The sequence below is a fragment of the Pseudophryne corroboree genome, chromosome 10 (assembly GCF_028390025.1).
Source record: "Pseudophryne corroboree isolate aPseCor3 chromosome 10, aPseCor3.hap2, whole genome shotgun sequence".
Lineage (NCBI taxonomy): Eukaryota > Metazoa > Chordata > Amphibia > Anura > Myobatrachidae > Pseudophryne > Pseudophryne corroboree.
The window spans coordinates 372463988-372489926 of record NC_086453.1 but is presented as its reverse complement, the minus strand read 5'-3'; the positions used below and the strand labels follow the sequence as shown (position 1 = coordinate 372489926).

The window sequence follows — 25939 nt, the reverse complement described above, 5'->3', positions numbered from 1 at the left end:
CAGGAAGACATCCACACTATACACTGGCCTCCTGTCTCTCTGCGGATTCCGTGTGACACAGCGTCAGGAAGACATCCACACTATACACTGGCCTCCTGTCTCTCTGCGGATTCCGTGTTACACAGCGTCAGGAAGACATCCACACTATACACTGGCCTCCTGTCTCTCTGCGGATTCCATGTGACACAGCGTCAGGAAGATATCCACACTATACACTGGCCTCCTGTCTCTCTGCGGATTCCGTGTGACACAGCGTCAGGAACACATCCACACTATACACTGGCCTCCTATCTCTCTGCGGATTCCGTGTAACACAGCGTCAGGAAGACATCCACACTATACACTGGCCTCCTGTCTCTCTGCGGAGTCCGTGTGACACAGCGTCAGGAAGACATCCACACTATACACTGGCCTCCTATCTCTCTGCGGATTCCGTGTGACACAGCGTCAGGAAGACATCCACACTATACACTGGCCTCCTATCTCTCTGCGGGGTCCGTGTGACACAGCGTCAGGAAGACATCCACACTATACACTGGCCTCCTGTCTCTCTGCGGAGTCCGTGTTACACAGCGTCAGGAAGACATCCACACTATACACTGGCCTCCTGTCTCTCTGCGGATTCCGTGTGACACAGCGTCAGGAAGACATCCACACTATACACTGGCCTCCTATCTCTCTGCGGGGTCCGTGTGACACAGCGTCAGGAAGACATCCACACTATACACTGGCCTCCTGTCTCTCTGCGGAGTCCGTGTTACACAGCGTCAGGAAGACATCCACACTATACACTGGCCTCCTATCTCTCTGCGGGGTCCGTGTGACACAGCGTCAGGAAGACATCCACACTATACACTGGCCTCCTGTCTCTCTGCGGATTCCGTGTGACACAGCGTCAGGAACACATCCACACTATACACTGGCCTCCTATCTCTCTGCGGATTCCGTGTAACACAGCGTCAGGAAGACATCCACACTATACACTGGCCTCCTGTCTCTCTGCGGAGTCCGTGTGACACAGCGTCAGGAAGACATCCACACTATACACTGGCCTCCTATCTCTCTGCGGGGTCCGTGTGACACAGCGTCAGGAAGACATCCACACTATACACTGGCCTCCTGTCTCTCTGCAGATTCCGTGTTACACAGCGTCAGGAAGACATCCACACTATACACTGGCCTCCTATCTCTCTGCGGATTCCATGTAACACAGCGTCAGGAAGACATCCACACTATACACTGGCCTCCTATCTCTCTGCGGATTCCATGTAACACAGCGTCAGGAAGACATCCACACGATACACTGGCCTCCTGTCTCTCTGCGGATTCCGTGTGACACAGCGTCAGGAAGACATCCACACTATACACTGGCCTCCTGTCTCTCTGCGGAGTCCGTGTGACACAGCGTCAGGAAGACATCCACACTATACACTGGCCTCCTATCTCTCTGCGGATTCCATGTTACACAGCGTCAGGAAGACATCCGCACTATACACTGGCCTCCTATATCTCTGCGGATTCCGTGTGACACAGCGTCAGGAAGACATCCACACTATACACTGGCCTCCTATCTCTCTGCGGATTCCGTGGGACACAGCGTCAGGAAGACATCCACACTATACACTGGCCTCCTGTCTCTCTGCGGATTCCGTGTGACACAGCGTCAGGAAGACATCCACACTATACACTGGCCTCCTATCTCTCTGCGGATTCCGTGTAACACAGCGTCAGGAAGACATCCACACTATACACTGGCCTCCTGTCTCTCTGCGGATTCCGTGTAACACAGCGTCAGGAAGACATCCACACTATACACTGGCCTCCTATCTCTCTGCGGATTCCATGTGACACAGCGTCAGGAAGACATCCACACTATACACTGGCCTCCTATCTCTGCGGATTCCATGTAACACAGCGTCAGGAAGACATCTACACTATACACTGGCCTCCTGTCTCTCTGCGGAGTCCGGGTGACACAGCGTCAGGAAGACATCCACACTATACACTGGCCTCCTATCTCTCTGCAGATTCCATGTAACACAGCGTCAGGAAGACATCCACACTATACACTGGCCTCCTATCTCTCTGCGGAGTCCATGTAACACAGCGTCAGGAAGACATCCACACTATACACTGGCCTCCTATCTCTCTGCAGATTCCGTGTGACACAGTGTCAGGAAGATATCCACACTATACACTGGCCTCCTGTCTCTCTGCGGATTCCATGTAACACAGCGTCAGGAAGACATCCACACTATACACTGGCCTCCTATCTCTCTGCGGATTCCGTGTGACACAGCGTCAGGAAGACATCCACACTATACACTGGCCTCCTGTCTCTCTGCGGATTCCGTGTGACACAGCGTCAGGAAGACATCCACACTATACACTGGCCTCCTATCTCTCTGCGGATTCCGTGTGACACAGCGTCAGGAAGACATCCACACTATACACTGGCCTCCTATCTCTGCGGATTCCATGTAACACAGCGTCAGGAAGACATCTACACTATACACTGGCCTCCTGTCTCTCTGCGGAGTCCGTGTGACACAGCGTCAGGAAGACATCCACACTATACACTGGCCTCCTGTCTCTCTGCGGATTCCGTGTGACACAGCGTCAGGAAGACATCCACACTATACACTGGCCTCCTATCTCTCTGCAGATTCCATGTAACACAGCGTCAGGAAGACATCCACACTATGCACTGGCCTCCTATCTCTCTGCGGATTCCATGTGACACAGCGTCAGGAAGACATCCACACTATACACTGGCCTCCTGTCTCTCTGCGGATTCCGTGTGACACAGCGTCAGGAAGACATCCACACTATACACTGGCCTAGTATCTCTCTGCGGATTCCATGTGACACAGCGTCAGGAAGACATCCACACTATACACTGGCCTCCTGTCTCTCTGCGGATTCCGTGTGACACAGTGTCAGGAAGACATCCACACTATACACTGGCCTCCTGTCTCTCTGCGGATTCCGTGTTACACAGTGTCAGGAAGACATCCACACTATACACTGGCCTCCTGTCTCTCTGCGGATTCCGTGTGACACAGCGTCAGGAAGACATCCACACTATACACTGGCCTCCTGTCTCTCTGCGGATTCCATGTAACACAGCGTCAGGAAGACATCCACACTATACACTGGCCTCCTGTCTCTCTGCGGATTCCATGTAACACAGCGTCAGGAACACATCCACACTATACACTGGCCTCCTGTCTCTCTGCGGAGTCCGTGTGACACAGCGTCAGGAAGACATCCACACTATACACTGGCCTCCTGTCTCTCTGCGGATTCCGTGTGACACAGCGTCAGGAAGACATCCACACTATACACTGGCCTCCTATCTCTCTGCGGAGTCCGTGTGACACAGCGTCAGGAAGACATCCACACTATACACTGGCCTCCTGTCTCTCTGCGGAGTCCATGTGACACAGCGTCAGGAAGACATCCACAATATGCACTGGCCTCCTATCTCTCTGCGGAGTCCGTGTGACACAGCGTCAGGAAGACATCCACACTATACACTGGCCTCCTGTCTCTCTGCGGATTCCGTGTGACACAGCGTCAGGAAGACATCCACACTATACACTGGCCGCCTGTCTCTCTGCGGATTCCGTGTGACACAGCGTCAGGAAGACATCCACACTATACACTGGCCTCCTGTCTCTCTGCGGATTCCGTGTGACACAGCGTCAGGAAGACATCCGCACTATACACTGGCCTGGCCTCCTGTCTCTCTGCGGATTCCGTGTTACACAGCGTCAGGAAGACATCCACACTATACACTGGCCTCCTGTCTCTCTGCGGATTCCGTGTTACACAGCGTCAGGAAGACATCCACACTATACACTGGCCTCCTGTCTCTCTGCGGATTCCGTGTTACACAGCGTCAGGAAGACATCCACACTATACACTGGCCTCCTGTCTCTCTGCGGATTCCATGTGACACAGCGTCAGGAAGACATCCACACTATACACTGGCCTCCTGTCTCTCTGCGGATTCCGTGTGACACAGCGTCAGGAAGACATCCACACTATACACTGGCCTCATATCTTTCTGCGGATTCCGTGTGACACAGCGTCAGGAAGACATCCACACTATACACTGGCCTCCTATCTCTCTGCAGATTCCATGTAACACAGCGTCAGGAACACATCCACACTATACACTGGCCTCCTGTCTCTCTGCGGATTCCGTGTTACACAGCGTCAGGAACACATCCACACTATACACTGGCCTCCTGTCTCTCTGCGGAGTCCGTGTGACACAGCGTCAGGAAGACATCCACACTATACACTGGCCTCCTGTCTCTCTGCGGATTCCATGTAACACAGCGTCAGGAAGACATCCGCACTATACACTGGCCTGGCCTCCTATCTCTCTGCGGAGTCCGTGTGACACAGCGTCAGGAAGACATCCACACTATACACTGGCCTCCTGTCTCTCTGCGGAGTCCGTGTGACACAGCGTCAGGAAGACATCCACACTATACACTGGCCTCCTATCTCTCTGTGGATTCCGTGTGACACAGCGTCAGGAAGACATCCACACTATACACTGGCCTCCTATCTCTCTGCGGATTCCGTGTAACACAGCGTCAGGAAGACATCCACACTATACACTGGCCTCCTGTCTCTCTGCGGATTCCGTGTGACACAGCGTCAGGAAGACATCCACACTATACACTGGCCTCCTGTCTCTCTGCGGTGTCCGTGTTACACAGCGTCAGGAAGACATCCACACTATACACTGGCCTCCTGTCTCTCTGCGGAGTCCGTGTGACACAGCGTCAGGAAGACATCCACACTATACACTGGCCTCCTATCTCTCTGCGGATTCCGTGTAACACAGCGTCAGGAAGACATCCACACTATACACTGGCCTCCTGTCTCTCTGCGGATTCCGTGTGACACAGCGTCAGGAAGACATCCACACTATACACTGGCCTCCTGTCTCTCTGCGGATTCCGTGTGACACAGCGTCAGGAAGACATCCACACTATACACTGGCCTCCTATCTCTCTGCGGATTCCATGTAACACAGCGTCAGGAAGACATCCACACTATACACTAGCCTCCTGTCTCTCTGCGGAGTCCGTGTGACACAGCGTCAGGAAGACATCCACACTATACACTGGCCTCCTATCTCTCTGCGGAGTCCATGTAACACAGCGTCAGGAAGACATCCACACTATACACTGGCCTCCTGTCTCTCTGCGGATTCCGTGTGACACAGCGTCAGGAAGACATCCACACTATACACTGGCCTCCTGTCTCTCTGCGGAGTCCATGTAACACAGCGTCAGGAAGACATCCACACTATACACTGGCCTCCTATCTCTCTGCGGATTCCATGTAACACAGCGTCAGGAAGACATCCACACTATACACTGGCCTCCTGTCTCTCTGCGGAGTCCGTGTGACACAGCGTCAGGAAGACATCCACACTATACACTGGCCTCCTATCTCTCTGCGGAGTCCATGTAACACAGCGTCAGGAAGACATCCACACTATACACTGGCCTCCTGTCTCTCTGCGGAGTCCGTGTGACACAGCGTCAGGAAGACATCCACACTATACACTGGCCTCCTGTCTCTCTGCGGATTCCGTGTGACACAGCGTCAGGAAGACATCCACACTATACACTGGCCTCCTGTCTCTCTGCGGAGTCCGTGTGACACAGCGTCAGGAAGACATCCACACTATACACTGGCCTCCTATCTCTCTGCAGATTCCGTGTGACACAACGTCAGGAAGACATCCACACTATACACTGGCCTCCTGTCTCTCTGCGGATTCCGTGTGACACAGCGTCAGGAAGACATCCACACTATACACTGGCCTCCTGTCTCTCTGCGGATTCCGTGTGACACAGCGTCAGGAAGACATCCACACTATACACTGGCCTCCTGTCTCTCTGCGGAGTCCGTGTGACACAGCGTCAGGAAGACATCCACACTATACACTGGCCTCCTGTCTCTCTGCGGATTCCGTGTTACACAGCGTCAGGAAGACATCCACACTATACACTGGCCTCCTGTCTCTCTGCGGATTCCGTGTGACACAGCGTCAGGAAGACATCCACACTATACACTTGCCTCCTGTCTCTCTGCGGATTCCATGTAACACAGCGTCAGGAAGACATCCACACTATACACTGGCCTCCTATCTCTCTGCGGATTATGTGTGACACAGCGTCAGGAAGACATCCACACTATACACTGGCCTCCTATCTCTCTGCGGATTCCATGTAACACAGCGTCAGGAAGACATCCACACTATACACTGGCCTCCTATCTCTCTGCGGATTCCGTGTGACACAGCGTCAGGAAGACATCCACACTATACACTGGCCTCCTATCTCTCTGCGGATTCAATGTAACACAGCGTCAGGAAGATATCCACACTATACACTGGCCTCCTGTCTCTCTGCGGATTCCATGTGACACAGCGTCAGGAAGACTTCCACATTATACACTGGCCTCCTGTCTCTCTGCGGATTCCATGTGACACAGCGTCAGGAAGACATCCACACTATACACTGGCCTCCTATCTCTCTGCGGAGTCCATGTAACACAGCGTCAGGAAGATATCCACACTATACACTGGCCTCCTATCTCTCTGCGGATTCCGTGTAACACAGCGTCAGGAAGACATCCACACTATACACTGGCCTCCTATCTCTCTGCGGATTCCGTGTGACACAGCGTCAGGAAGACATCCACACTATACACTGGCCTCCTATCTCTCTGCGGAGTCCATGTAACACAGCGTCAGGAAGACATCCACACTATACACTGGCCTCCTGTCTCTCTGCGGATTCCGTGTGACACAGCGTCAGGAAGACATCCACACTATACACTGGCCTCCTATCTCTCTGCGGATTCCGTGTGACACAGCGTCAGGAAGACATCCACACTATACACTGGCCTCCTATCTCTCTGCGGATTCCGTGTGACACAGCGTCAGGAAGACATCCACACTATACACTGGCCTCCTGTCTCTCTGCGGATTCCATGTAACACAGCGTCAGGAAGACATCCACACTATACACTGGCCTCCTGTCTCTCTGCGGAGTCCGTGTGACACAGCGTCAGGAAGACATCCACACTATACACTGGCCTCCTGTCTCTCTGCGGATTCCGTGTGACACAGCGTCAGGAAGACATCCACACTATACACTGGCCTCCTATCTCTCTGCGGAGTCCGTGTAACACAGCGTCAGGAAGACATCCACACTATACACTGGCCTCCTGTCTCTCTGCGGATTCCATGTAACACAGCGTCAGGAAGACATCCACACTATACACTGGCCTCCTATCTCTCTGCGGATTCCGTGTAACACAGCGTCAGGAAGACATCCACACTATACACTGGCCTCCTATCTCTCTGCGGAGTCCATGTAACACAGCGTCAGGAAGACATCCACACTATACACTGGCCTCCTGTCTCTCTGCGGATTCCGTGTGACACAGCGTCAGGAAGACATCCACACTATACACTGGCCTCCTATCTCTCTGCAGATTCCATGTAACACAGCGTCAGGAAGACATCCACACTATACACTGGCCTCCTATCTCTCTGCAGATTCCATGTAACACAGCGTCAGGAAGACATCCACACTATACACTGGCCTCCTATCTCTCTGCGGATTCCATGTAACACAGCGTCAGGAAGACATCCACACTATACACTGGCCTCCTATCTCTCTGCGGATTCCATGTGACACAGCGTCAGGAAGACATCCACACTATACACTGGCCTCCTGTCTCTCTGCGGATTCCATGTGACACAGCGTCAGGAAGACATCCACACTATACACTGGCCTCCTGTCTCTCTGCGGATTCCGTGTGACACAGCGTCAGGAAGACATCCGCACTATACACTGGCCTCCTATCTCTCTGCGGATTCCATGTGACACAGCGTCAGGAAGACATCCACACTATACACTGGCCTCCTGTCTCTCTGCGGATTCCGTGTGACACAGCGTCAGGAAGACATCCGCACTATACACTGGCCTCCTATCTCTCTGCGGATTCCATGTGACACAGCGTCAGGAAGACATCCACTCTATACACTGGCCTCCTATCTCTCTGCGGATTCCATGTGACACAGCGTCAGGAAGACATCCACACTATACACTGGCCTCCTATCTCTCTGCGGATTCCATGTGACACAGCGTCAGGAAGACATCCACACTATACACTGGCCTCCTATCTCTCTGCGGATTCCGTGTGACACAGCGTCAGGAAGACATCCACACTATACACTGGCCTCCTGTCTCTCTGCGGATTCCGTGTGACACAGTGTCAGGAAGACATCCACACTATACACTGGCCTCCTATCTCTCGGTGGGTTCCGTGTGACACAGCGTCAGGAAGACATCCACACTATACACTGGCCTCCTGTCTCTCTGCGGGTTCCGTGTGACACAGCGTCAGTAAGACACCCACACTATACACTGGCCTCCTATCTCTCTGCGGAGTCCGTGTTACACAGCGTCAGGAAGACATCCACACTATACACTGGCCTCCTGTCTCTCTGCGGATTCCATGTGACACAGCGTCAGGAAGACATCCACACTATACACTGGCCTCCTATCTCTCTGCGGAGTCCGTGTGACACAGTGTCAGGAAGACATCCACACTATACACTGGCCTCCTATCTCTCTGCGGATTCCATGTAACACAGCGTCAGGAAGACATCCACACTATACACTGGCCTCCTATCTCTCTGCGGATTCCATGTAACACAGCGTCAGGAAGACATCCACACTATACACTGGCCTCCTGTCTCTCTGCGGATTCCATGTAACACAGCGTCAGGAAGACATCCACACTATACACTGGCCTCCTATCTCTCTGCGGATTCCGTGTGACACAGCGTCAGGAAGACATCCACACTATACACTGGCCTCCTATCTCTCTGCGGATTCCATGTAACACAGCGTCAGGAAGACATCCACACTATACACTGGCCTCCTGTCTCTCTGCGGATTCCGTGTGACACAGCGTAAGGAAGACATCCACACTATACACTGGCCTCCTGTCTCTCTGCGGATTCCATGTAACACAGCGTCAGGAAGACATCCACACTATACACTGGCCTCCTATCTCTCTGCGGATTCCATGTGACACAGCGTCAGGAAGACATCCACACTATACACTGGCCTCCTGTCTCTCTGCGGATTCCGTGTAACACAGCGTCAGGAAGACATCCACACTATACACTGGCCTCCTATCTCTCTGCGGAGTCCATGTAACACAGCGTCAGGAAGACATCCACACTATACACTGGCCTCCTGTCTCTCTGCGGATTCCATGTAACACAGCGTCAGGAAGACATCCACACTATACACTGGCCTCCTATCTCTCTGCGGAGTCCATGTAACACAGCGTCAGGAAGACATCCACACTATACACTGGCCTCCTGTCTCTCTGCGGATTCCGTGTGACACAGCGTCAGGAAGACATCCACACTATACACTGGCCTCCTGTCTCTATGCGGATTCCGTGTGACACAGCGTCAGGAAGACATCCACACTATACACTGGCCTCCTATCTCTCTGCGGGGTCCGTGTGACACAGCGTCAGGAAGACATCCACACTATACACTGGCCTCCTATCTCTCAGCAGGTTCCGTGTGACATAGCGTCAGGAAGACATCCACACTATACACTGGCCTCCTATCTCTCTGCGGAGTCCGTGTGACACAGCGTCAGGAAGACATCTACACTATACACTGGCCTCCTGTCTCTCTGCGGAGTCCGTGTGACACAGCGTCAGGAAGACATCCACACTATACACTGGCCTCCTGTCTCTCTGCGGAGTCCGTGTGACACAGCGTCAGGAAGACATCCACACTATACACTGGCCTCCTATCTCTCTGCGGGGTCCGTGTGACACAGCGTCAGGAAGACATCCACACTATACACTGGCCTCCTATCTCTCTGCGGATTCCATGTAACACAGCGTCAGGAAGACATCCACACTATACACTGGCCTCCTATCTCTCTGCGGATTATGTGTGACACAGCGTCAGGAAGACATCCACACTATACACTGGCCTCCTGTCTCTCGGCGGGTTCGGTGTGACACAGCGTCAGGAAGACATCCACACTATACACTGGCCTCCTGTCTCTCTGCGGATTCCATGTAACACAGCGTCAGGAAGACATCCACACTATACACTGGCCTCCTGTCTCTCTGCGGATTCCGTGTGACACAGCGTCAGGAAGACATCCACACTATACACTGGCCTCCTGTCTCTCTGCGGATTCCATGTAACACAGCGTCAGGAAGACATCCACACTATACACTGGCCTCCTGTCTCTCTGCGGATTCCGTGTGACACAGCGTCAGGAAGACATCCACACTATACACTGGCCTCCTATCTCTCTGCGGATTCCGTGTGACACAGCGTCAGGAAGACATCCACACTATGCACTGGCCTCCTATCTCTCTGCGGAGTCCGTGTGACACAGCGTCAGGAAGGGATCCGGTCAAGATGCCGCCGGACGGAATCCCGGCGGTCGAAATACAGACGCCGGAATCCCGACCGCCACAATCCCGACATATTCTCCCTCCGTGGGTGTCCACGACACCCATAGAGGGAGAATATAATAGTGTGCCGAGCGTAGCGAGGCACCGTGCCCGCAGCGTGGCGAGCGAAGCGAGCCCGCAAGGGGCTGCGTTCCGCTCGCCACCCCTGTCGGCATTGTGTGGTCGGGATTCCGGCGTCGGTATTTCGACCGCCGGGATTCCGACCAGCGGCATTTAGTACTGATCCCGTCAGGAAGACATCCACACTATACACTGGCCTCCTGTCTCTCTGCGGAGTCCATGTAACACAGCGTCAGGAAGACATCCACACTATACACTGGCCTCCTATCTCTCTGCGGATTCCATGTGACACAGCGTCAGGAAGACATCCGCACTATACACTGGCCTCCTGTCTCTCTGCGGATTCCGTGTGACACAGCGTCAGGAAGACATCCACACTATACACTGGCCTCCTGTCTCTCTGCGGATTCCGTGTTACACAGCGTCAGGAAGACATCCACACTATACACTGGCCTCCTATCTCTCTGCGGATTCCGTGTGACACAGCGTCAGGAAGACATCCGCACTATACACTGGCCTCCTATCTCTCTGCGGATTCCGTGTGACACAGCGTCAGGAAGACATCCGCACTATACACTGGCCTCCTGTCTCTCTGCGGATTCCGTGTGACACAGCGTCAGGAAGACATCCACACTATACACTGGCCTCCTGTCTCTCTGCGGATTCCGTGTTACACAGCGTCAGGAAGACATCCACACTATACACTGGCCTCCTATCTCTCTGCGGATTCCGTGTGACACAGCGTCAGGAAGACATCCGCACTATACACTGGCCTCCTATCTCTCTGCGGATTCCGTGTGACACAGCGTCAGGAAGACATCCACACTATACACTGGCCTCCTATCTCTCTGCGGATTCCGTGTGACACAGCGTCAGGAAGACATCCACACTATACACTGGCCTCCTGTCTCTCTGCGGATTCCGTGTGACACAGCGTCAGGAAGACATCCACACTATACACTGGCCTCCTATCTCTCTGCGGAGTCCATGTAACACAGCGTCAGGAAGACATCCACACTATACACTGGCCTCCTGTCTCTCTGCGGATTCCGTGTGACACAGCGTCAGGAAGACATCCACACTATACACTGGCCTCCTATCTCTCTGCGGAGTCCATGTAACACAGCGTCAGGAAGACATCCACACTATACACTGGCCTCCTGTCTCTCTGCGGATTCCGTGTGACACAGCGTCAGGAAGACATCCACACTATACACTGGCCTCCTGTCTCTCTGCGGATTCCGTGTGACACAGCGTCAGGAAGACATCCACACTATACACTGGCCTCCTATCTCTCTGCGGATTCCGTGTGACACAGCGTCAGGAAGACATACACACTATACACTGGCCTCCTGTCTCTCTGCGGATTCCATGTGACACAGCGTCAGGAAGACATCCACACTATACACTGGCCTCCTATCTCTCTGCGGAGTCCATGTAACACAGCGTCAGGAAGACATACACACTATACACTGGCCTCCTATCTCTCTGCGGATTCCATGTAACACAGCGTCAGGAAGACATCCGCACTATACACTGGCCTGGCCTCCTGTCTCTCTGCGGGTTCCGTGTGACACAGCGTCAGGAAGACATCCACACTATACACTGGCCTCCTGTCTCTCTGCGGATTCCGTGTTACACAGCGTCAGGAAGACATCCGCACTATACACTGGCCTCCTATCTCTCTGCGGAGTCCGTGTGACACAGCGTCAGGAAGACATCCACACTATACACTGGCCTCCTATCTCTCTGCGGAGTCCGTGTGACACAGCGTCAGGAAGACATCCACACTATACACTGGCCTCCTGTCTCTCTGCGGAGTCCGTGTTACACAGCGTCAGGAAGACATCCACACTATACACTGGCCTCCTATCTCTCTGCGGATTCCATGTAACACAGCGTCAGGAAGACATCCGCACTATACACTGGCCTGGCCTCCTGTCTCTCTGCGGGTTCCGTGTGACACAGCGTCAGGAAGACATCCACACTATACACTGGCCTCCTGTCTCTCTGCGGATTCCGTGTTACACAGCGTCAGGAAGACATCCACACTATACACTGGCCTCCTGTCTCTCTGCGGATTCCGTGTTACACAGCGTCAGGAAGACATCCACACTATACACTGGCCTCCTGTCTCTCTGCGGATTCCGTGTTACACAGCGTCAGGAAGACATCCACACTATACACTGGCCTCCTGTCTCTCTGCGGATTCCGTGTTACACAGCGTCAGGAAGACATCCACACTATACACTGGCCTCCTATCTCTCTGCGGATTCCATGTAACACAGCGTCAGGAAGACATCCGCACTATACACTGGCCTGGCCTCCTGTCTCTCTGCGGGTTCCGTGTGACACAGCGTCAGGAAGACATCCACACTATACACTGGCCTCCTATCTCTCTGCGGATTCCATGTAACACAGCGTCAGGAAGACATCCACACTATACACTGGCCTCCTATCTCTCTGCGGGGTCCGTGTGACACAGCGTCAGGAAGACATCCACACTATACACTGGCCTCCTGTCTCTCTGCGGGTTCCATGTAACACAGCGTCAGGAAGACATCCGCACTATACACTGGCCTGGCCTCCTGTCTCTCTGCGGGTTCCGTGTGACACAGCGTCAGGAAGACATCCACACTATACACTGGCCTCCTATCTCTCTGCGGGGTCCGTGTGACACAGCGTCAGGAAGACATCCACACTATACACTGGCCTCCTATCTCTCTGCGGATTCCATGTAACACAGCGTCAGGAAGACATCCACACTATACACTGGCCTCCTGTCTCTCTGCGGAGTCCGTGTTACACAGCGTCAGGAAGACATCCACACTATACACTGGCCTCCTGTCTCTCTGCGGGTTCCATGTTACACAGCGTCAGGAAGACATCCACACTATACACTGGCCTCCTATCTCTCTGCGGATTCCATGTAACACAGCGTCAGGAAGACATCCGCACTATACACTGGCCTGGCCTCCTGTCTCTCTGCGGGTTCCGTGTGACACAGCGTCAGGAAGACATCCACACTATACACTGGCCTCCTATCTCTCTGCGGAGTCCGTGTGACACAGCGTCAGGAAGACATCCACACTATACACTGGCCTCCTGTCTCTCTGCGGATTCCATGTAACACAGCGTCAGGAAGACATCCACACTATACACTGGCCTCCTGTCTCTCTGCGGAGTCCGTGTTACACAGCGTCAGGAAGACATCCACACTATACACTGGCCTCCTATCTCTCTGCGGAGTCCGTGTGACACAGCGTCAGGAAGACATCCACACTATACACTGGCCTCCTATCTCTCTGCGGATTCCATGTAACACAGCGTCAGGAAGACATCCACACTATACACTGGCCTCCTGTCTCTCTGCGGAGTCCGTGTAACACAGCGTCAGGAAGACATCCACACTATACACTGGCCTCCTATCTCTCTGCAGATTCCATGTAACACAGCGTCAGGAAGACATACACACTATACACTGGCCTCCTGTCTCTCTGCGGATTCCATGTGACACAGCGTCAGGAAACATCCACACTATACACTGGCCTCCTATCTCTCTGCGGATTCCGTGTAACACAGCGTCAGGAAACATCCACACTATACACTGGCCTCCTATCTCTCTGCGGGTTCCATGTGACACAGCGTCAGGAAGACATCCGCACTATACACTGGCCTCCTGTCTCTCTGCGGATTCCGTGTTACACAGCGTCAGGAAGACATCCGCACTATACACTGGCCTCCTATCTCTCTGCGGATTCCGTGTTACACAGCGTCAGGAAGACATCCACACTATACACTGGCCTCCTATCTCTCTGCAGATTCCGTGTTACACAGCGTCAGGAAGACATCCACACTATACACTGGCCTCCTGTCTCTCTGCGGATTCCGTGTTACACAGCGTCAGGAAGACATCCGCACTATACACTGGCCTCCTATCTCTCTGCGGATTCCATGTGACACAGCGTCAGGAAGACATCCGCACTATACACTGGCCTCCTGTCTCTCTGCGGATTCCGTGTTACACAGCGTCAGGAAGACATCCACACTATACACTGGCCTCCTATCTCTCTGCGGATTCCATGTGACACAGCGTCAGGAAGACATCCGCACTATACACTGGCCTCCTGTCTCTCTGCGGATTCCGTGTTACACAGCGTCAGGAAGACATCCGCACTATACACTGGCCTCCTATCTCTCTGCGGAGTCCGTGTGACACAGCGTCAGGAAGACATCCACACTATACACTGGCCTCCTGTCTCTCTGCGGAGTCCGTGTTACACAGCGTCAGGAAGACATCCACACTATACACTGGCCTCCTATCTCTCTGCGGATTCCATGTAACACAGCGTCAGGAAGACATCCGCACTATACACTGGCCTGGCCTCCTGTCTCTCTGCGGGTTCCGTGTGACACAGCGTCAGGAAGACATCCACACTATACACTGGCCTCCTATCTCTCTGCGGAGTCCGTGTTACACAGCGTCAGGAAGACATCCACACTATACACTGGCCTCCTATCTCTCTGCGGATTCCGTGTTACACAGCGTCAGGAAGACATCCACACTATACACTGGCCTCCTATCTCTCTGCGGATTCCATGTAACACAGCGTCAGGAAGACATCCGCACTATACACTGGCCTGGCCTCCTGTCTCTCTGCGGGTTCCGTGTGACACAGCGTCAGGAAGACATCCACACTATACACTGGCCTCCTATCTCTCTGCGGATTCCGTGTAACACAGCGTCAGGAAGACATCCGCACTATACACTGGCCTCCTATCTCTCTGCGGATTCCATGTAACACAGCGTCAGGAAGACATCCGCACTATACACTGGCCTGGCCTCCTGTCTCTCTGCGGGTTCCGTGTGACACAGCGTCAGGAAGACATCCACACTATACACTGGCCTCCTATCTCTCTGCGGATTCCATGTAACACAGCGTCAGGAAGACATCCACACTATACACTGGCCTCCTATCTCTCTGCGGATTCCATGTAACACAGCGTCAGGAAGACATCCGCACTATACACTGGCCTGGCCTCCTGTCTCTCTGCGGGTTCCGTGTGACACAGCGTCAGGAAGACATCCACACTATACACTGGCCTCCTGTCTCTCTGCGGATTCCATGTAACACAGCGTCAGGAAGACATCCGCACTATACACTGGCCTCCTGTCTCTCTGCGGATTCCATGTAACACAGTGTCAGGAAGACATCCACACTATACACTGGCCTCCTGTCTCTCTGCGGATTCCATGTAACACAGTGTCAGGAAGACATCCACACTATACACTGGCCTCCTGTCTCTCTGCGGATTCCATGTAACACAGCGTCAGGAAGACATCCGCACTATACACTGGCCTGGCCTCCTGTCTCTCTGCGGGTTCCGTGTGACACAGCGTCAGGAAGACATCCACACTATACACTGGCCTCCTGTCTCTCTGCGGATTCCATGTAACACAGCGTCAGGAAGACATCCACACTATACACTGGCCTCCTGTCTCTCTGCGGAGTCCGTGTTACACAGCGTCAGGAAGACATCCACACTATACACTGGCCTCCTGTCTCTCTGCGGATTCCGTGTGACACAGCGTGATAAGCCGACACTCAGAATCTCCTCTTATCACCTCTAACTGCTTCCACCCGCAGCGCAGACCCCAGAGCTTCCCAATTATCGGCTCTCGGCACTGCTGTCACCTTCCTCACAGCCACCTGACACACTTCACACCACAGTCTCCCCGTTACCTTCTTCCGGCGTGCGGACCAGCAGGACGTCGCTGTCCATTCCCTGGAACTCGTCAAAATACGGGCGAATCTTTATTTCATACTCTCTGCCTCTCTTCAGGTCTACCAGGATGGTGCTGCGTTCCGAGGGGGACTTGACGTCCTGCACCACCCAAATGCTGGATTTGGGGCGATACATGATCCGGTACCCCTGTATAAACTGAGCTTGGCGATCCACCTGCAGAGAGTGAGAAGAGAGAATGAATGCGTTTGGGAACACGTGCCAGCTGGAACACGTACTGCACACCTGGGAGAATACAGTAACGTCACACGGAAAATCACTCTGAAAATGACAAATCTGTATAAGAAAAAATTGCTCTCAGGATTTTTTTTTACTTTCTTAAAATCATTTAAAAAAAAATGTTTGGACGCGCCGACAACAATTTTTTTTTTTTTACTGTTACATTTTTTTTTATAATTATAGATGCGCATTATTCTCAGTATCGCTTTCACTTACTGCCGCAGCCTTTAACCATCATCGTTTTCTATTTAATGGACTTTTAATTGCATAATTAAAAAACATAAAGTCTTTTAATGACAAAATTTTAATACTGTTTTAGCCTCATTAATACACTTTCCTAGAACGGATCTCAGGCACAAATGACAATAATTTTTTTTTATATATATGTATACATATGTACATATATGTGTGTGTGTGTGTGTGTGTGTGTGTGTGTGTGTGTGTGTGTATATGTGTATATATATATATATATATATATACACACACACATACACACAAATATATTATGTTCTATAAATAATAATTCTATGTATAAATATATATAATATTATAAATAATAATAAATAAAATATATATATATATATATATATATATTATATATATATTATAAATAAATTATACACCCTAATTTCAAATGTACGATCTAATGTTGTTTCTTTTATGAAAATAATATTCAAAAAAATCCAAAAATGTGTCCACGTCAAATTCTGTGTTATCTAAGATTATATTCTGTATAAACAAGAGGATTAAAACTTTACGTGGTAGAAAATAAGACAGAAAAGAACATTGACATACAGCAATAAACCCCAATGCCGCATACTGAACTGACGTACACTGTGACTCTCCTAGTTTAGTAATTGTTGGTGTTCCGGCATAAGCTGGCAGCAGTTCCCGGAACAACACGCAGTGGCATGGAGATGTTGTATAATGCGCCACGTGTTGGCGCACTAATCACAGCTGACTCGCAAGTAATATTAAAGAAGACAATGTCTCCGTGCTGATAAGACCCTGGCAATGACACGACTAAATAGCTGTTTTGTTTCATTTGTCCCCTTGAACACCCTTCTCTCTCTGCCGCGCTCTACGCAAGACAAAGCCGGTAATTGTATGAACAGGTTTAACGCAACACATCTACCAATGTGATAATCCCAGACCATTTAAATCACACTTATTATAACGAACACAAATACTGAGCCATTTCCTTTCATAGAGGATTTTCCTAACCCGCCCCTAATAAATACACCCCCAGGGTGCGGGCTGAATAGACCTCTCCCGTTCACAGCAGTAACCAGATTTAAGAGCAGCACATGTGATAACACTGACCTTTACATCAGGAGCGCACATTATCATCATGTATTCTAGCTCTAGATTATGTTCATTCATTTAAGCGTTAAGAAATAAACCGTAATAACGATTACACGTCAGATAACGATAAAATGGGATGTTGCACTAATTGCTGATAATATACTCCCAGGAACCTTAATTGATAAATCTGCACATTTTACTCCGGATTCACTTCAGGTCTTTCATTAGTTGGAATTCGCTCTGGTTGCCAAGGACAACAGGGATTCTAATGGGATCTCCACCAACAACTGGCGTGAAGGAAGATACTGACGTAAAACATATTATTATAATGGCTGCCGCCTGCGGCGGGGACGACTGGCATTTCCTACACCCATGACGGTATGAATGACTGCCTCGCCCAACTGATCCCTGCAGCGTAACACCGGGAGGATATGGAAGACGGAATATACAGAGATTAATGGCGTCAGTGCGCGTCCTACACACGGAGCCAGCACGCACACATTCTGATGCGCAGAAATGATCTCGCCAGTCCACGCCCGGGACCATGCTTGTGGTACAACCGTCAATGGACCCCAACTAGATTTATCACAATGATCTACCAATTGCACAGCGCTACTAAGAATTACGTAAAATAAATGTTAATAAATATTATTGGTGAGTTAGTTATACAGAATACTTGGGTGTGGTTCATCAAATCGACAGTGTCTAGGTCGACAATGTTTAGGTCGACCACTATAGGTCGACAGTCACTAGGTCGACATGGATGGAAGGTCGACAGGGTTTCTAGGTCGACATGTGCTAGGTCGACAGGTCTAAAGGTCGACATGAGGATTATTATTTTTTTTTTGGTGTCGTTTTCTTCGTAGAGTGACCGGGATCCCAAATTAGTGCACCGCGTCCCCTCGCATGGCTCGCTTCGCTCGCCATGCTTCGGGCATGGTGCCTTCTCTCCGCTACTACTTCGCTCGGCACACTTTACCGTTCCAATCGTAGTCCACGTGGATCGTTAAGTATGAAAATAAATAAATAAATAAATAAAAAAAATGTGAAAAACTCATGTCGACCTTTAGACCTGTCGACCTAGCACATGTCGACCTAGAAACCCTGTCGACCTTCCATCCATGTCGACCTAGTGACTGTCGACCTATAGTGGTCGACCTAAACATTGTCGACCTAGACACTGTCGGTCTTCAGACCGGATCCCGAATACTTACCTTGCGCTACGCCTGCGGTCATCGTCTGTAACGGGAATGGAGATTATACGGTTATTAAGGGATAAAATGGGACTTACTGTCCACGTGACCTGTACGGTGGAGGAGGTGAGGATCATCGGCTTCTGGAGTTGAACTACGACCTCTCCGAGTTCGCGCTGCACTTGTCGGTGATCCACGCCTTGTCGCGTGGGACTGACATCTATAAAATACACAAATTATTACTCCATGTTATGCTGGAGATCCTGCTAAACAGAGCGTGACACAACATATGAGAAACAATGCGCGATATATGTCATCTACGGGGACTATGACCCCTGGGTATGATCACCGGAACCGCTACGTCCGTATATACAGGCATTATAGACGTGTACAGAGGGCGAAAATCATCTGCATTTACACCAAACTCATCGGTGCATATACCAGGCCTGAAGAAGGTAACATAAAGACCCCAGATCCTTGGTGGCCATTGGCCAATGGACTTACCCTGAGTGCGCACGGGCTCTGATATGGCGCTGGGGTCACTGAGGCCGTAAGAGTTCACAGCGCGGATGATGAAGAGATAAATGGTGTTCGGGTTCAGACCAATCACGGTGTGTTTCTCAATCTTCACCTCGTCGGCCACGGTCTGCCAGGTGCTCCCAGCGGATTGGCTACATTAGGGAAAACACATCAGACATGGATTCAGTACAATGAAGGCCAGGCAGATCTTCCGCAGCGCTACGGTCTATGCGCGGCTCTGCGAGTGCCCAGCATTAGGTGGACCGGAGTCTGCAGGGTCTATGGAGTCAGAATATATCGGCGGCACAATCCCACCTTCCTACTATCCATACGGCAAGCAGCATGCTAAAATACAAGAATGAATCGCAACCGTTTCCTCTCCTAGAATAGCCCTTATATTGTACATAATTGTTCCATCCTTGTATAGTGTGATTTATGGGCGTCACATGACCAGAGCTTATTAAACTCTCGCTTCCCACAGTCCTAGGGGGCCACTGCGGTGCTAGCCGGGTGTATTTCCAACGCAGCCCCTCCGCAATTCACGCCACATCCTGATTTATAGTATATTTTTCCTCCTCCGTGTTGCTGACTAAACTGTTCCCCACCTGCACTCAACATAAATCTCGGGGAGGAACAAAGCAGACGCTCCCAGCCAGCCCAATACAGTAGACGCGGCGGCAATATGTTTTTTTAGGAAAATGTTTATGGAAGGCGCTGACCCAGCACTTAGGGCCAAGAACCGGGCGGCCCCAAAGAGCGGGGTTACATCTTATTGCCGAAATGCCGTTCATTAAAATGCCAGACTATGGCGCAGAACCTCAGGGTATAAACCAGATAAAAATAGAGGCTGATTTTTATTTTTACATTTTCTTATTTTAAACATTAGGTTTGTTTCCCCTGAAGTATAGAATAACACAGACATATGTTTGAGTGCTGGGAATATTCTCTCTCTAGATATCTGCATTTATATAGCTGCACAGATGCTTCTCTCTCTCTCTGATAATAATTAGTATAAGGGGCTTTACCTGAACGCCTCAATGATGTACGATAAAACGGGTGTGCTCCCAGTCTGCGGGTTGGGCTGCCACGTCAGGGTGACGCTGTTCTTGGTGACATCGGTGACCAGCGGTTTGGAAGGGGAGCCGGGGACCAGGCTGGGCTCGGAGGGCTGCACGTTTATCAGAGAACCCTTTTCTTAAAAACAAAAACAAACACGGTCTTCAAATGATGGGGTACAGGCAATTACTTTAATCTCCATAGAGGATTATGCGGCGTGATGTTGCCCAATTGGAATCCATGATACAATTTATGGCACTACAAACATTTCTGATAAGTGAAATAGGATTACTGACGAAATAGTGGATTAAAAACACAGAAATACATTGTGGCTGCCAATTGATGGATTCTTAAGGAATGAGCTTCCTGAGCAACAGCTGTAACCATGGAAACTGCGGACTCGCATTGCCTGTTTCCATGGCTGCAGAGTGTCAGATGCCAGCAGCTGTATGTTTCAGTGTTTAATCAGGCAATTTCAGGCACACTACCCATTTACGTCAGGAGTTATTCCAGAAACTGTTGGCAAACTGCATAATGATTTTACATTTGGCAACAATCACATTTTAGGCCGGGTACCCTCAAAGTAAACAGACATTGTGGAAACTCCAGGCTTTAATACGTCCAGTTGAATCTTACTCTTCCTAAGCAAACCCTGTACACTGAGTAAGTCATAAGATAGTGTAAAGTTAGTGTGAGTGTCCCTCCGCCCAGCCCCCGATACACCCAATGCGGGCCGCACTTACCTTGTACCGCTAGGTAGCCACTCCAGGTTGTTTCTCCGGTAGAACTTGTGGCAACACAGGCATAGACTCCGGAATCTGCCACCTAAAACGTAACAGCCATTATACAAGTGCCGACTATTACGTTATCATTTATACATCATACATTTCCTTTTGTAATTATGTTGTGGACATAAAAGTACAACAGTAACTTATAACATAAGAACAAATTGCAAGTCAGTAACCACAATTGTGTTATAGTAAATCTGGCGCATTGGAACCCAGGGGTTATAGTATATCTGGCGCATTGGAACCCAGGGAAATCCATATAACAGAGCCGGTTTTCCTCTCAGGCCCCGCAGAGACACAGTGTGTTATCACCATGCAATCACATGCAATGATATCTTACAACTATCTCTACATGCGTGTGGCACACAGTCAGACAATCCTACATGCCACCTTACTGGACGGCTACGTGCAATCTTCTGATTCTCTATTCAGGTATTGATCGTGCTCTCAATAGATTTATGGACTATTTAATGCCAGACCTGGCGCTGCCTCAGAAGATCTCCGTAATTATATCATGAGCACAACTAGCAAACACGAGAAGGGATGTGGTCATGTTGGGGTGCACCGGGCCACCCTCAGCCCTAAAAACACCCTCTCAATGCTGTCAGTGCACGTGGCACTGAAGGGGCAACACCTACCATTGGTCCCGGAACCAGGATGGTTCTGGATTTGGGGGTGGCAGGTAGCAAGTGTTGCACTTTATTCCGGAGAACCTGCTAACGCTGAATGCAATAAGCCAGCTCCTTATTACTTACTAGTCCGCCAAATGCTAGAGTGTTTTATAGTTTCATTAATAGGATCATTTTTTCCATTTATATATTATGGGTAATGATATTAACCAACATGACATAGGTTGTGCTTGTGGCGATGAAAGGGCTTTTTTAGGGGGGGGATTAGATTTGGGAGGGGCGTGTCCTAACTCATATCTAACTTGCGGTGTATATATTATCTAAAGCTGTAGAGCAGGCCCGGCCAACCTGTGGCTCTCCAGCTGTTGTGAAACTACAAATCCCAGCATGCCCTGCCACAGTTTTGTTATTAGGGAATGCTAAAACTGTGACAGGGCATTCTGGGACATGTAGTTTCACAACAGCTGGAGAGCCGCAGGTTGGCCAGGCCTGCTGTAGAGCATATCTGGGCTGCATGCTTCCATAATAACTGTATCTGAACCCTTTGTGTTGCAGCACTGTGTGTTCCGGAATCAGCCGCTGGGTGTCTCAGGGGCTAGTCTATCTCAGGTAAGTGCAGCAGCGGGCCCTCCCTCCCCATGGCACATCCTGGCCCGCAGAGCTGCTGCAATGTAATGATGCTATTAGCTGCTCAGGGACTCCGGAGTTGCATTAACCTTCTGGCTCTGACACACTGACGGAACACACACAACGCAGAACATTTCACTCCCTGCTGAATTCCTGCATCAATTTTTAAGCAAATATTTAGCACGCCCGCCGTGTCCTCTAAGTAATTGATGAGCAACCTGCATTTCGCCCTGCAGTGCGAATCCGGGTGCAGCCCAGCCACCACACCACCTATGCCACGCTGTAAGATACCAGTCTCCTATCTGCGGCTCTCGTACGTCCCTGACGTGTAGTGCCAGCAAGGCGCAGTCTGTGACATACATGCCTGGGAATCACACAGGTAGGATCCCCGGCAGATGGAACGTCTCATTATACACAGAGACGGGTGACAGGATTTTACTGCTCAGTGTCACTCTCGCTATTAGAGAGCAGCGGGGTCAGGGCAGCTTCCCCCTCCTCCGTCTGTGCGTCTTATAAATATAGATTCCACCTGTCAGCAGAATCCCAGGGACAGGCCATCAGACACAGAGGTCATCCACAGCTGGGAATCCCGCCGGCCTTTCTCAGCGGAGCTCCTCTCATCACCGGATGCTGGTCCCAGAACCCTACCTTCCAAATTGCAGGGTAGAGCGCTCTGTCGCTTGCTGAATGCAAGAAATAACATTGCAGGGACTTCGCCCTCCGTGTTGTGCATCTCTGTGTGCAGGACACTACTGTCAGGTTTAATTCCGGGCAAAGACCTTTCTATGACATCACATAGGGGTGGAGCAGTGCGGCAGAATCATTTTTTTGGGGAGGGAGGGGCCCTACCTATTTTGTCAGTCCCAGGCCCCCACAATTTATGATATTTAGGTTAGCGGTTGGTCTTTGATGATGTGCTCCACTTCCTTTTGCATGCGTGGCTTCCTCACAAGGAAGAGACCAGCGGCCGTGTCCTGGAGCCCCACCGGCCCAGATGACTACGGTCGGGTGCTCCTCTGTCACCGCAGCCCTCAGACGGATCAGGTACACATACCTGTCTCAGGAACAATACGTAAAACAAACAGCTGGCATTCTCGCCGGCCTGACATAACAAGGAGAAACCCTCCGAGCTGCTGTTTGAACAGGAGCTTTTGATGAACACAAAAGGTTCTTGTGTAGATGAGTCAAACATCAAACAGGTCTGTAACATGACAGCGTGTTTGTAATTCAAGGTCGGCCAGGTTTGTGGATGTCGTAGATCTGAGGAAGGCGCTCCTTGCTGGGAGATCACACGGGAAAAGGACATTTATACATGGGATATTTACTAGACAAACACTGATGAAGAACAACTACAGATGTAAATATAGGAGAGTACGTTCAAGAGAGCGCACAGACATGTCAGGTAGATCTATACCTATGGGAGAGTACACAGACATGTCAGGTAGATCTATACCTATGGGACAGTACACAGACATGTCAGGTAGATCTATACCTACGGGACGGCACACAGACATGTCTGGTAGATCTTTACCTACGAGGCGGCACACAGACATGTCAGGTAGATCTATACCTATGGGAGAGTACACAGACATGTCAGGTAGATCTATACCTATGGGACAGTACACAGACATGTCAGATCTATACCTACGGGACAGCACACAGACATGTCAGATCTATACCTACGGGGCAGCACACAGACATGTCAGGTAGATCTATACCTATGGGACAGTACACAGACATGTCAGGTAGATCTATACCTATGGGACAGTACACAGACATGTCAGGTAGATCTATACCTACGGGACGGCACACAGACATGTCAGGTAGATCTATACCTATGGGACAGTACACAGACATGTCAGATCTATACCTATGGGACAGTACACAGACATGTCAGGTAGATCTATACCTACGGGACGGCACACAGACATGTCAGGTAGATCTATACCTATGGGACAGTACACAGACATGTCAGGTAGATCTATACCTATGGGACAGTACACAGACATGTCAGGTAGATCTATACCTATGGGACAGTACACAGACATGTCAGGTAGATCTATACCTATGGGACAGCACACAGACATGTCAGGTAGATCTATACCTATGGGACAGTACACAGATATGTCAGATCTATACCTACGGGACAGTACACAGACATGTCAGATCTATACCTACGGGGCAGCACACAGACATGTCAGGTAGATCTATACCTATGGGACAGTACACAGACATGTCAGGTAGATCTATACCTATGGGACAGTACACAGACATGTCAGGTAGATCTATACCTACGGGACAGTACACAGACATGTCAGGTAGATCTATACCTACGGGACAGTACACAGACATGTCAGGTAGATCTATACCTATGGGACAGTACACAGACATGTCAGGTAGATCTATACCTACGGGAGAGTACACAGACATGTCAGGTAGATCTATACCTATGGGACAGTACACAGACATGTCAGGTAGATCTATACCTACGGGACAGTACACAGACATGTCAGGTAGATCTATACCTATGGGACAGTACACAGACATGTCAGGTAGATCTATACCTATGGGACAGTACGCAGACATGTCAGATCTATACCTATGGGACAGTACACAGACATGTCAGGTAGATCTATACCTACGGGACGGCACACAGACATGTCAGGTAGATCTATACCTATGGGATAGTACACAGACAGATGTTAGATAGACATATATGGCATATTAGATTGGAGATCAGAGATGTATATATATAGCAGATATTAGATAGGTATGAGATATTGGATTTCTGAGATACTATATACACCAGTTACCAGGCTCCTGATCCTCAGTGATAGGGTGGGCCTTGCAATGAGATGGGGTCCCATGACGCTGGGCTGCAGACTTAAATGCACTGATCAATTCATGAACTAAAACCGCTCTGTTTATTACAGTGAGTGCTGACCGCTGTGTTTTATTTATACGATGTGGTCACATGCCACTGCACACCCCAATCCTGTGCAGTTTATTGGTGTACATACATATATGACATTAAATAATCTGACAATATATAGATACCAGTGATAATATTAGACACAGTACATTGATTTGCGAGATGAGATAGATGGCTGTTAGATACATAATGTGAGTATAATATTAGACACAGTATATTGATTTGCGA

At 50.4% G+C, this 25939-nt stretch overlaps 1 protein-coding gene across 7 annotated transcripts in view; it reads right to left on the bottom strand.

The window, feature by feature from the left end:
* ROBO3 (roundabout guidance receptor 3) overlaps positions 1–25939 on the bottom strand; it is a 510456-nt gene that overhangs the window by 42458 nt on the left and 442059 nt on the right. For all 7 annotated transcript variants that reach the window (XM_063943746.1, XM_063943744.1, XM_063943747.1 and 4 more), the window contains 5 exons: positions 21479–21560; positions 20705–20873; positions 19665–19831; positions 19259–19380; positions 16383–16599 (listed from right to left, as the gene is read on the bottom strand). In XM_063943746.1, coding sequence (XP_063799816.1) covers positions 16383–16599; positions 19259–19380; positions 19665–19831; positions 20705–20873; positions 21479–21560 — 757 coding nt within the window. The remainder of the gene's footprint in view (positions 1–16382; positions 16600–19258; positions 19381–19664; positions 19832–20704; positions 20874–21478; positions 21561–25939) is intronic.